The sequence below is a fragment of the Chionomys nivalis genome, chromosome 25 (assembly GCF_950005125.1).
Source record: "Chionomys nivalis chromosome 25, mChiNiv1.1, whole genome shotgun sequence".
NCBI classification, from domain to species: domain Eukaryota; kingdom Metazoa; phylum Chordata; class Mammalia; order Rodentia; family Cricetidae; genus Chionomys; species Chionomys nivalis.
This window is the reverse complement of record NC_080110.1, coordinates 19,203,265-19,216,791: the sequence shown is the minus strand read 5'-3', so window position 1 is coordinate 19,216,791 and position 13,527 is coordinate 19,203,265. Positions and strand designations below refer to the sequence as shown.

General features: G+C 37.2%; 1 protein-coding gene across 4 annotated transcripts in view; it reads left to right on the top strand.

Moving 5' to 3' along the window:
• The window catches only part of Otogl (otogelin like), a 114,066-nt gene that overhangs the window by 17,607 nt on the left and 82,932 nt on the right, over positions 1–13,527 (top strand). For all 4 annotated transcript variants that reach the window (XM_057757959.1, XM_057757956.1, XM_057757958.1 and 1 more), the window contains exons 9-15: positions 3,985–4,112; positions 4,473–4,579; positions 8,763–8,869; positions 9,059–9,184; positions 10,748–10,856; positions 11,674–11,720; positions 12,159–12,304. In XM_057757959.1, coding sequence (XP_057613942.1) covers positions 3,985–4,112; positions 4,473–4,579; positions 8,763–8,869; positions 9,059–9,184; positions 10,748–10,856; positions 11,674–11,720; positions 12,159–12,304 — 770 coding nt within the window. The remainder of the gene's footprint in view (positions 1–3,984; positions 4,113–4,472; positions 4,580–8,762; positions 8,870–9,058; positions 9,185–10,747; positions 10,857–11,673; positions 11,721–12,158; positions 12,305–13,527) is intronic.

Genomic DNA, 13,527 nt, shown 5'->3' with positions numbered 1-13,527 from the left:
CTTAATTTTCAAACAACGTCACAACCTCCAGCATCATTCAGCATTAAGTTGATTCTCTGAGAGTTGGAATAGATGTTATTAATTGCAAACAACTGCCTTTGAACCACAATTTGCTATATGATATTGCTTGTTTTGCATTACCAAGTTAATGATAGTTGCCTATTTATTGTACTTTAATGGGTGTTAAAAGAACATTTTAGAGCATGTATTCTGCAAGTCAGAATGTGGAATAAAAATTCTGCTTTGCTATTTATTGCATTTTTTTTTAATTTTAATGATGCGACAGCATTTATTTTCGTAGAGTGGCAAGAATAAAGTGAGACAGTTCCTGCTAGCACGTAGATTTCCCATCACACAGATACCACTCAGTTCATTTCATGTCCTTTGTAATTGTCTCTAGTGTCTCACAGGCATAGAAATATGTCTTTGTATGTCTTTTACAAGCCCTTAGTAAAATGCAAACATTTACTCACACTATGTGGGTAACTTATCATCAGGGCTAGTTCACGAAGAACTAGAGTAGAGAGCCTAGCTCCGCTGGGTCAATTTCCTAATATGTAGAATAGGAATAAAGAAAACAACCCTTGGTGCCTCCCAGTCTGTGAGTATCTAATGAGAAAATGGAAACAGAAGTGCTCGGGAGTCTGTGAGTTCAATATAAATGCACAGGATGAGGAACACTGGGGAATGGTCACTTTTATCCATTGAGGGCTGGGAATGAAAAGGTTTACAAATTTGGAATCTGGAGCCTGTTAGGAAGGAGTATTTGGAACTAACACAGAGTCAATCAAATGGCAGTTCAGGATTAATTTTCCTCATTGATCGATCTTCATGAAAAACATAATAATCAGTCAAGTTCTTAGTGTGGGAGTTGGACTAGATTGCTTTAGATGACATCCACCAGGACTTCCAGGAGCCTGGTGTGGAGGTGAAGATGGAGGGCAGGATCTACTCTTGTGAGGGACAGGAAGCTAGGATAGGCATCCATGTGCAGTGCTCTTGTGAGGGACAGGAAGATGGGCTGGACCTCCGTGTGCAGGAAGATGGGTTGGGCATTCGTTCAGGAGTTGTGGGACAGAGAGTGGTTTTTGGCAGTGAAGTAAGTGAAGGTACCAAACAATAGATGATGAGCAGCGGCAAGATTGGCAAAGTGGAAACTGAGTTAGTGCTGAGCTGTTGACAGGGAAGTCGAAAGACTCTTGAGTGACCGTGGAAGAAGTCCAGAGATGGCAATTGTCTCAAGGTGGGATTATTAAAGAAATCTCATTTAAAATAACTTGTAGGGACATAAAATGAATCGACTCTTCTATTTCTTCCCCTATGGTAAAATTCCAGGCAATTTCCAGAGGTGAGCGTGTCTCTAGTGTTTGCCTGAAAGTCAGCATGCCCTTTGCTGATCAGATCAAGAGTTGCATAGTTTGCTGGAATACTATTGAATACGCAGATTCCCAAGAGAAATGAAAACTATATTTCTCTTTGCACTCCTACTTATCTTTCAAAGATGACCTTGCAAAGAAATGAAACTGCAGAATTTCTGTTCAAGAGGGACAAATTTAATTTAATTTGTTGTTGAGAATTCCATGTTCCCAGCTCATGTCTTGGTCTTGCTTCACACCAACACAAAGGTCCTGGTGTACTCTCATGTCTCCATGAAAACTAATAGTACCTCTTCACTATCAAAAGTGTCCTGATGTGCTTGGCAAATTATTCTATGTTCAGCATCTTCCACAGGAGGCATAATAATTCTGGTTTAGTCTGCTCCTGAACTAACAGATATGGATTTAAAGTCTCACAACACACAGCACATATGACTCTCTTAATAATGCAATGTAATATAAAAGGTTGAAATAATTGGGAGTTTTGAAAATATTTTTATTCTTCAGATGGTGAAAAAATGGTATTCTGAAATGAAATACGGCTATAGCTTGACTTAAGGAGATCATCAATTTTTTCCACTTTAAGATAAGTGTTTTACAACAGGTTTTGTTCCATGTATAATGTTTCCAGCAATTCCAGAGATGATGAAGGAGGAAAGACATTCTTGTAAGATCAAGAATATATTTCAGTAAATATTAATCATTCATCTATGTTTTTAATTTGTTTATTTGGTAAATATAATTTGAGCATTGCTTTATGTTAGATATTAAACTAAGGCTACAAGAATAAAAGAGTGAGACTGGTATCATATATATTTTAGAAAGTAAAATAAATAAGGAGTCAAATTAAAATATAATCCTTGGGAGAAATAGTAGTCTTGATGGAAAGTGGGAACTGAGATAAGAACAACAGAACAATGTGTGTTGGCAGTGATCTAGAACTTGCTTTCAGAAGGCCACATTCAATGAGCCCTAAAGGAAGAGAGGAAACTGGTGTAAGAATGTTTTAAAATTTTTTTTCACTTTTACAATAGAAGGAATTGAACTTCTGGCCTTGTACACACTACACAGGGGTTCTCTCCCTATGCTACACCCTTGACCTTCTTTTCCTTTTGAGACTGACTCTCATTCAATTACCTAGCTGGACCTTGAACTCACTTGTAGCCAGGAAAAACTGAGCTGGAAGTCTTCATGCTTAACATCCAAGAAGAGAGATTTTGGAGGAGGAGGAGGCCCATGAAATCTTGAGCCCTGAGTTGTGAATGAGCAGCCCCCCCAAACCAGATGGTTGGAAAGGATTGTGTAAAAGCTGGAGTGGGAGGCATGAGGTAGGAATGGCAGGTGCCCACCTGTGCAGTCTTCTAGGTAATACGCAAGCTGGGACTGTAATATAAGGAGCAAGAATTCCTGTAAACAATGAATTTAACCAGAGTTTGCTAGTAACCCACAGATATTAGCTTACCTGTCTTAAATTGGTCAGGAAAAGTGGGGCAACATTTCACTAGAGATTTGGATTAATTAGTACAGTTATTGCCACCCACGGCTGACCTGTGACCATCAAGTCTGGATGGCAGAAAACCAAAGCTCCAATCTGAATTTCTCCTGTCTTAGTTGTTTCTGCCAATCCCATGAGATTTGAGATTCAGCCTTTGTCTGAATATGGGGCAGGATTAATTTCTATATCTTGTCTTGAACTTATTCAAAGGCCCAGTGGTGACACACTTAGGCCTGATCTGTTGCAGGCTGTGCAGTACCTGTTGGATCATATATGAACTACTAAATCTTGCCTCTTTTTTAAAAAAATTTATTTTAAACCATTTTATTGAAGGGAGATGAATGGAAGAGTAGAAGTGAAGAGGAGAAGAAGGAAGTTGGCTTTGTTAAATTGAGAAAAATGCTTAAGTACATAAATGTGCATCTAATCTTGCCTCTTAATTATTCTGGGATCAAATAGACTTTTTAATTCTAGAATCTGTTTAAAGCAGATGCTCAACCTATTGTTCATCATATTTGGGTGAAATAGGTTCACTTATTAGCATTATTTTCTTTGGGTTCTTTTCTAGTCTTTCATTGCCTATAGGGGTGTTTTCTGAAAAGTTTTTATGGTTTCAATACATTTTTAAACAACTGTTGTTTACTCCCAAAATGAAAGAGAACTTTAAAAAATGTGTGCCTGTGTTTGTGTGTGTGTTCATCTGTGTGCATGTTCATGCACAGGTAGATGTGTATGTGTGCACATATATGCATTTACCTGTGGAGACCAGAGGACAGCATCATCTTTCATTCCCAGGAATATCATGCACCTCCTTTGGAACACAGTCTCTCACTGTCTTGGAACTCAACAAGTGTTCTTAACTTTCTGGCCAGTGTGCCATAGGGATCTCTTTTTCTCAGCCTCCCTAGCATTAGAATTACAAGTGTGCACCACTGTGATTTGCACCACATGTTTACATGGGTTCTGGTGATCAAACTCAGGCTCCCATGCTTGTGTGGCAAACACTTATGGGGTGAGACCTCTTCCTCATCTCTGAAGAACAATTTTAATAAGGTTTGTGAAAATGCCTCCGATACAATCTGATACAACACCATTTATGCTTGTTTGCAATAGAGGACTACACAGAAGACATTGCTATGTTTGCAAACAGCTGGATGGTGCAAACTCTAGATGACCCTAAATGTATACTCACTCCCTCAGACTTTCCAAATCCATGTTCCAGTGGAATGCCAGCATTTGAGGTAAGTTTGATGCAAAAAAAAATGAGCATGTTGGACTTCATCCAAATCTTTTTTGGGTATTTAGCATTAGGCATTTTAGTGCAAATGCAGTATAATTAAATTATTGAATTCAGATCATGGAATTGCAAAATGGAATGGTTTCACATTAATTTCAGAAATAGTGACTATAATGGAATCCATCGATGTAGTAATTAAAAAAAAATACGTAGTTTGAAAATTGTTTACGTTTGATGAGCGCAGACTATCTGCCCTTTCCTGGTAAGAACACAGTCGGCAAGTAGATTAATACCAAGAGAAGGCGGGAATTCTTGTGTACCAGGAAGATGTTCTGATGATTGGCATCTGTTTCCCCCCACACAGGCAATCTTCTTCAAATGCCAGATATTGTTGCAATTCCCTTTCCTGAGCTGCCATGAATACATCGATCCATACTTATATATTGCCAGCTGTGTTAATGATCTGTGCAAGTAAGTGAAACAATGGGTATTTGGAGCATATTTCTTTATGCAAAAACCACAAAACACAAAACAAACACACACATAAAGTCTCAAGAGCAGATGTACTTCTGTGAAGCAGCCATGTCAGCAGTTAGCCATAGAAGGCTAAGTGTAAAGCCCAAACTGGACTAACAGCTAGTCATTAGGAACTGACTGTCTAGTGGGTAGCTATATGTTTCACAGAGCGGGAGCAGAATCCAGTGGCTTTTAAACATTTTGTGCCACTGTCCATTTTTTTAGATTCTAGAGGTGTCTCTAGAAACTTCTATGCAGTGACATTTAAAATCCTCAAAATAAAATAATTTTATGAAGGAAACTAATGAAATAGCCATCGAAAAGGTGAAAGGAATCAATATTTAATACATGTATGTGCTTTAAAATAAATTTCATATTTAATAACAGCTGAAATCTGACATCATGGGTACAAACAATAATTTGTAATTTCTATAATTATAATGAGAAATTAGAACACATGCAAAATAAATGAGACATGTTGCTGACAAAATCACGTGTTGCTAACATTTTGTGATTTGATTGATGCCTTTATGCACAATTGAAAGAAATGCTGAATTTCAGTTGGAGATGATTAGAAACACACTTTTAATGTTTGTATATTTATAGTCACAGATTGATTGATGTTATCCCAGGTTAACAACATCCAGAATAGGAAGTTGTCTAGGCAACAAATTGATCACACTGTGTTTATCGTAGTATTTAAGACAAATTACCGATTGTAACTATTTTTAAATTTTGTTTATTTTAAATTATCAAGTATATATGATTAGCCCTCTTGAAGATTCAAGAGTACATTAGGGATTTTGTATATCTAAATATTGAATTAGTCACAAGAAATATAAGTTGTGTACTTGAAAGCTTTTGTGGAACAGCTGACTAGGTTTTAGTTGAGTAAAGCCATCTGAATTTTTGATAGCTTGTTAAGATCTCTGCTTTTATCAAACGCAATAAAAAAGTCAAAATAGTATTGAAATTATGTTACTTGTAAATACTCTTCTTTAGATCAATTATTATAACAGTATATTGAATATACTAAGGTTTTCCAAATATTTTATGATTGGCTTTTGGTTTGCCTTTGAGTAGAGTGCAGTCAGGACTTGACTTGTGTAGATGGTCTCCAAATCCAGGGGTTCCTAAATGAGTACAAAGCTCTCAGCTAGCTTCTCCTCTCCACTGATGGCCCATGAAATTATTATGCATTTTTGAAAAAATTTCTTCCCTCTCTTTTTAAAAAGTAAGCACTGATTGTTATGTCTTTGTTCTTTTACTCAACGTGACCTTTTCCCTTTCAAGATTTGCAAAGGTGGGCTTGTCCCTTCTTTCCCATTTATATAGAATTAAAAATTGTTATTCTTTCCCCACAGTGGTTCGTGTTCACTGTTTCGAATTTTCCTAAGTTGCTTTGGCATAGGCATCTTTAACACGCATTTCTTTTTGTAGGCTGAGATAAAGACTCATTTGCTATATTCAAGAAGGTCACTCTCTAGTCATTAATTTGGCTGCTCCAATAGCCAAAGGAACAGTGGATAAACTTAACCAGAATGTTTATACTTCTCTCATTTAAAAGTTCAAGCCAGTAATTGCTCTTGGATTAACATCATGGCCCTTTTCCATAAACTTCACAGTGACTTTGCAGTCTTGTTGATACAGGGTGTCCTTGTTTCTGTTCTCAACTTCAAGGCCCAAACTGGCTCCTCTTACGTCTTCATGTTAACTGTCAGAAAGGGAGAAAGGAAACAAAGGAACAGTATTTTTAACCTAGAAGATTCATATACAATCCTCATTCTTAGTCTTTTGGACCAGAATGCAGAAACATGCCCGATACCTAGATGTACAGAAGGCCAGTAATGTCTCTTGTATTCATACACTCAGGAAATATGGATAAGTTTCTAATTCCGAAAATAAGGGAGATCTAGAGATGAAAGCATTCCTCTTCTATGTCCACATCATATAAACTCCCAACCTTTTTTTATTTTATTTGTTTTGAATCTCTGATTTTTCTTTCTCTAGTACAAATGGAGCAGAGCAGTCGTGTGCAGCTAATTTAAACTAGCTTGTTGTGGTTTAAATTAACTGACCCTTAAAGGCATGTGTCTGAAGTGAAAAGACAGGCTTGGGAAAGAATAGGAATCTCATATGGGAAGAAGGGCATTGCGGTTGAGTTTCGTGGACACTGCCAAAACAGAAGTGGAAACTCCCAGAATAAGTTTCCACTTCTCCTGGTATTTCCTTCTGGGTGCTCTGTACTGTCCTTTTTTTTTTTTTTTTGTAGGAAATGAATGATTCTTTTCTTTACCTGGACCATGGAACAGATTCAGAAAGATTCTGTTCAATGAAAAGGTGGATTGACTATGGACACACATTCATTTCTTGCTTCAGCAATGAGGGCTCTTTGAAATTGACTTGATGCCCATCATTTGTGCTTTCTAGTTAAGCAGTGTGGTACACATGGAAACATAGAAACCATGTTCCTATAGTTTCTCCTCTGAAAGCTGAATTCTAGTGGGGTAGAGAAGTGGGTTCCCAACAGTGGCACCCACTTTTGCCTCCTGCTTGTGATGGGCACAGAGAAATCAAGGGCTGCATACTAAGCTCCACTGAAGACATAGAATTTGATGGAAATAATACTTGTAACTATGCCTTCTACATTTGCTTCTAAAAACTTGGCAGCAAAGAAATGATTTTTAATTTTTGGCATGTTAGAGTCAATTGAATTAGAAACAACTATTATTTAATGCTTGCTTTTCTCACTGGAGTTAACAGCCAAATGGAAAATCAGCTATTTCCTTTCACCAAGTTAGGATAATGAATTCCTTCTTGAACAGTTTGATGTATTTCGTTAGGTGCCATAAGACTGTGTGCCTCGGATAGTGCCTCCCTGGAGTAATATAGACTCTCAGTAAATGACAGATATTTTGATATTTGTTGCATCGTTTGGCAAGCCCCAAATCACTTTCTGTGTTAACTTTCAAAATTACTATTAATTGTAAGAAACACTCATACCTTTTAAGGTAAACCGTGAGATTTCAAGGTAAATCTCTTCCAGAAATGCAACAGAAGAAGACTTTTCTGTTTTGTTCTCTGAGGATTTTCTGAGCCCCTGCAGTTATACGGACAGGTTTCTCTTTTGCCTTCTAAAGCTCAGTTAATTGGACTAGATAAGCTACTTGGCTTCACTTACAGCAGCACAGAATAAGGGCAATTTGAGAAGGTGGCTTTTATAACAAAGACTGAAGACGTTAAGAGTCACAGAGTGGAACATTCTTAAGGTCATTATCGTGTAAGATGCTTAACAATCCAATTTTGAGTACACACCGGGTTGAAAACCAAGCTCGCTACCTTGTTAGAAACCTGTTTATTTTGAAAGCGCCTAGTTAATCTGCTCTGGGAACTGGCAGATCCCATAAGAAATTATTGTTTACAGAGCTTCTAAAGTGATGGCAAGAAAAATAATTAGAGATAATTTACTTGTGGCAATGCTGTAAAAATGTCCAGCTTCAGTGAAAGGGCTCGGAAATCTCCTTTGAAATCTTAAGTTAAATATTATTTATTAAGTCTTTGAAAAATATTTTGGACTGTTATGGCAAGAACTGATATGGTATGAGCATAATCCTTAGGAGGGCCACAGACTATTGGGCAATTCAGAATGAGGTGTTTCCAAAAATAGTTCATCCTTGATATTTTTGTAGAAATACAATTTTATCTGTTTTTATTTCATTAAATTTTTATCTGCATTTAATGCCTATTAAATTCTAAGATGTCTAAAATATTTTGTGTAGATGTAAAAACACATGTGAAGGTTTAAAAATTTTAAATATAAATACTTTTCCTCATAGTTTTATTTGACCCATAGGAAAAGGGAAAGGCTTTGATAAAGGTGTTGATGTACATTGTATTAAATTTAGGTGGGTGTATTCATCTAGGATCTCTTGTATGTGTTTTCAACATTCTTGTCTCCTACAAGGTACGTCATGGAAGATAATGCATTCTGACCTTAACTAATGTTAGCGTCTTTATTGTACAAACCCTCATTGCTTTTAACTCGCAGGGGGTCCAATGTCCAAGGAAGATTTCTGTCTAGATTACCAAGTGTCCCTGGCTCAGTGTTTTCTCTCTCTCTTTTTAAAATTTTTTCTAGAACGGATGATGATGAAACTTACTGTCGGGCAGCCACCGAGTACGCGAGAGCCTGTTCTCACGCTGGCTTTCCTATTCAAGACTGGAGGGACGACTTCCCAGCATGCAGTACGTTTGTAGTTTCCAAGCCATGTATTTTACAAAAAGTTTCAGTCCTATCCTAGAATTCAGCTTGCCTAACTTCCCTAACACACTGCAAAACTTTAAAAAATGGCTGACATAGTTGTAAATGTACTAATTTCCTCAACCCTGTTTTTTGAAAAAATTGACTTGTGACCCACTGCACGCCCACTGCAGCTGATAAATGCGACGACAGCTTTGTCCACCGGGACTGTATCAGCTGTTGCCCGCCTAGCTGCACGTTTGAGAAGCAGTGTCTCGGGAGCAATCTTCACTGCCTTGATGGATGCTATTGTGCTGACGGTAAGCGCCTTGCGAAGAAACCCTGCCTGCACTCCTCTATTGTGGTACTCGGTTATGGGAAGGCCACATCTTGGTCTTGCTGTCCGTTCCCTGGACATCAAAGCAACCGTAACTTCGTACCCTCGTAGCATTTAATCTTTTAAGTGACTGAGAGGAACGTGTCCTCTTCTTCAATAAAAGGGTGTTTTTTTTTTTTTTTAAATTTTGCAAAAAAATTCAGAAACTTGGACACTAGTATTTTTAATTCCCGAGGTGATGAATGTATTCTTTCACTATATCATAATACTTTATATAATTTTATTTCCTGGACTATGAAAGTGAGTTTAGGAAAGAGTCTTTATATTTTTCCATGATAAGATTTTAGTCCTAGTGTAGATTTAATATTTGAAATGAAAATGATAACAGATAGTAGAAGTGAGCTTTAAAGTTATTGTATGGATAGACCATCTATAGAGAAGGCCAAAGATGTTTTCTAGCTTCCTCTCTCTCTTTCTTTGAGTGTGCACATGAGTAATTAATTATTGTGCGTGTAAGCATCTGAACGTGGAGGCCAGAGACTGAGGTTATGTGTGCTTCTTTATTACTCTCCACTAGTTTTTGGAGAAGGGGTCTCTCTGAACTGCGGAGATTGTCATTTTGGCTAGACTGGCTGACTACTAAGTTCTGGGATTCATCTGTTCAGTAACCCAGGGCTGGGATTGTATGAGCGCATCACTAGGCCTGGCTTTTCTGCATCCTACACGTACTCAAACCCTATACATACCCAGCAAGTACTTTGCGGACCCACATTCTCCAACATGTTCCCCACCCTTAAAAAATACAAATTAGCAAAAGAAGACTGGGCATGTAGCCCAGGGCTAAAGTACTTCCCTAGTATTCAAAAGACCTTGGTCAATCTCCAGGTCTCAAAATGAAAAAACATAAAGGTGTTAAGTGATTTTCCTAGCGCCTTTTTTGACTTGCCAGTGCGGCGAGCCAGTGGCAGTCTTGAGGTGTTTGCTTACAATCAAACACTGGATAAGGCTGTGACTTCAGGGCCTAAGTCCATGTGCTACGGTAGGCCAATCTTTTTTTCCTGTAGAAACTTGTTATGAATAAGATCAGCAGATGGAAAAGCTGATTTAAAATTTGCTCCATCCTCATTTACCTTCACAAAGTTTTAGCAAATGCACTTCATCGAACCAGTGAATAGCACTGTTCTTTAGTCTCTTTTATCTTTGGCTGATCAGAACATAAACTAAGGATATACTATCTCACTTTTTTCTTTCTTTTCCTTTAAAGTCCAGGAAGCATTTTTCAGCTTCCTTTCTTCTCTTTGATAGGCTTTGAGATTTTGATGGTTGAGTACAGGGAATCAATGTTGAAATCTAATTGAAGAAAACCTTTATAAGGGAGACATGACTGAGAGCCAGGTTGCTAGAATCTTCCCTGACAGTCAAGGAGCTTTTGTTTCTAGCACCTTCTATAAGCAAGGTCTCAACATTTGACTGAATTGTTGTATCATCAAAGAACGTAACCCTTACTATTTCTTTTGAGAATATAACATTTATTTTTCTTAAACAGGTCTCATAATGGACAATGGGACTTGCATCTCCTTGGAAAGTTGTCCATGTAGTTTCCATGGGTTAGCTTATTCAGTTGGTTCAAAAATTGAGCAAGAGTGCACTGAGTGGTAAGTGGTCCATGGGTAGAGAATAATTTCTAGGTACCATTCTCCTTAACAACTTGGTCATGACAGTTATCTTGTAGAATCTACTCATTGCTTAGTTTCATCTGTGAATTCTGAAACACAGTTTGTATTTTACTTGAACTGCACACGTTTGTTATCTTTATGTGTTTGTATTCTTATTATTTCCCTTGGTAATTTCATAAAATCCTCTGCCCATATGCCATTATATTTTTCATAATCATTAATTAACACAGGCTTTTATTCTTAGAACTAGGTGGTGCCCCTGGGTTTACATACTGGATAGTTTATAAAGTGATTGTCTATTGCCAATTTTTGGTCATGATCAGTAAGATTTACAATTTCTTATTAACCTAGTTCACGCTCTGGGTAAGCATAAAATTCCTCCAGGACATTCTCAGGCAAATGCAGAAGGCTACATGACCATGGTCCCTTTCTCTTTGCTGTCAGAATACACAAAAGACATACCATCGAATAACTAACCATGTTCTCAGATGCTGGTGTCATTGGAGACCCTTTCTTTCTCCAGAAACTCCTTGCTTTGTCAAGGTGGGAAGAAGCCTATAGTCTGTGTCTTCCACAAGAAGACATCTCTTTCCTCTTGTCCGTGGCTGGTGACAGTAAATAGATACATAATAAACAGCCATTTGTGAACCATCCAGTTCATAATGATTAGCCTAACTTTTTTAGAATACTAGTCAGATAATAGAGAACCTATTGTGTTTTGTATATTAACTGATATATTGAGGCGAATGTCAGCATAATGTCTGTGTCAGGCTAATATCTTTATGATTTTATTTAGTGTATGTGTTGGTGGAGTTTGGAACTGCACTGAGCATGACTGTCCAGGTAATTTTTCCAAATGTTAAAAAACAATCTTGAAATCTTAAAAAGTAGTTTTTAACATGGAAGGGAAAACAACACTGATTTTTATGAATGCATCTCATATATACCTCAAAGCATGTAATAACATAAAATTTGCTTGTATAAGATAATTGAGAAATTGAATACATGGTACCGTTGAGTAGGCAACTCAGGTAAAATTTTGTTAAAATGGGTAAATATAATGCCTAAAACTACTTGGAAAGACTATCATTTAATAATTTTTAAATGAAATTTAATGACAGTTTGTCAGATCAGTAAAACCAAATTTACACTTTAGATTTTCTTTTGAGGTATGCTTTTTTTTTTATCCTAAATTGTTGTCCTCCTGCTGTTCAGGAATTAACACATTTTTTCCTCTCTCCTTTCTCTGTGTTCTTCACCTTCCTTATTTATTTTGGATAGTTCAGTGCTCTGTTGTGGGCGACTCTCATTTTACCACCTTTGATGGGCGCCATTACTCTTTCATTGGCTTGTGCCAGTACATCCTTGTGAAAGGAACTGGAAAAGATAAATTCACAATTACTTTACAGAAAGCTCACTGTGAACAGGTAAGCACTAATGCCCAACAGTAAGCAGGGAATGATCATATTTCAAACTTCTACTTCACATTCTGATTAAGTGAAAACTCTGATTAACAAAATAGATCATTAGTCTTAATGTATTGCTTTTTAATATGTCATTATTCCTAATAAATCATAAAAGAATGAATAATGCTCAGTGGTAGTCATGACATATATTGATGATGTGGTGAACCTTGACTTTAGATGTATTTACACTTGAAAACAAAATTAACTCAAAGTTATTTACGTATGCTTCTTTTTGAAAACATGCATGATTTCATTATAGGACTAAGCCTTAATTTATTGCCAAACTCTTTGTGTAACAGGGTATTTTTTGTATAGGATCCAGTAGATTTCATATCATTCTAAAGGGATACATAACATGTAATAATATAATATATAATTCTTTGACTTATTATAATATTGATGTTAGGTCTTTTCTTTAAATAAAAACATCATTAATTTGTTACAAAAGGAAAAGTAATTTCAAAAATTTACCCACACCTTTAATAATCAGCTCGAGTCATCCTATAGAAGAGTGGGGATGGGTAAAGGATTGTAGGAGCCAGAGGGGTCAAGGACATCACAGGAAAAGTCACAGAAATAACTAACCTGGGGTCTACAGAAACTCAACCAACAATCAGGGAGCCTGCGTAGATTTCACTTAGGACCTCTGCATGTATTTTATCGTTGTGTGGCTTGGTGTTCTTGTGCAACCCCTAACAGTCAGAGAGGGGGCTGTCTTACATTCTTTTGCCTGTTTATATTGCATCTTTCTTTTCCTATTGGATTACTACATCCAGCCTTCATATGAGGGGAGGTGCCTAGTCTTAGGGAAACTTGGTAGGCCATGGCTGGCTGACAGCCATGAGAGGCCTGCCTTTTTCTGAAAGGAAACAGGGGAGTGGATTGGGGCCAGGAGGTGGGTGGAATGATGGAAGAGAAGTTGTAGTTGGGATGTAATATGTAAGAGAAAAATAAATACAAAATAATTCCAATAAAAGGCCATTTTCAACAAACATTATTAACTAAGTTCTTCCCCCCTCCCCATCGTTTGTTTTTGAGAGAGACTCTTGCTATGTAGCATAGTCTAACCTCAGATTTTTAACACGCTTCCTTCCTCAGCATCTGGAGTGCTGGGAATGAATATTCATGTGAACCAGCATGCCTGGCTCCAACTTGATTCTTTCATTGAAATTTATTAGTGTTTG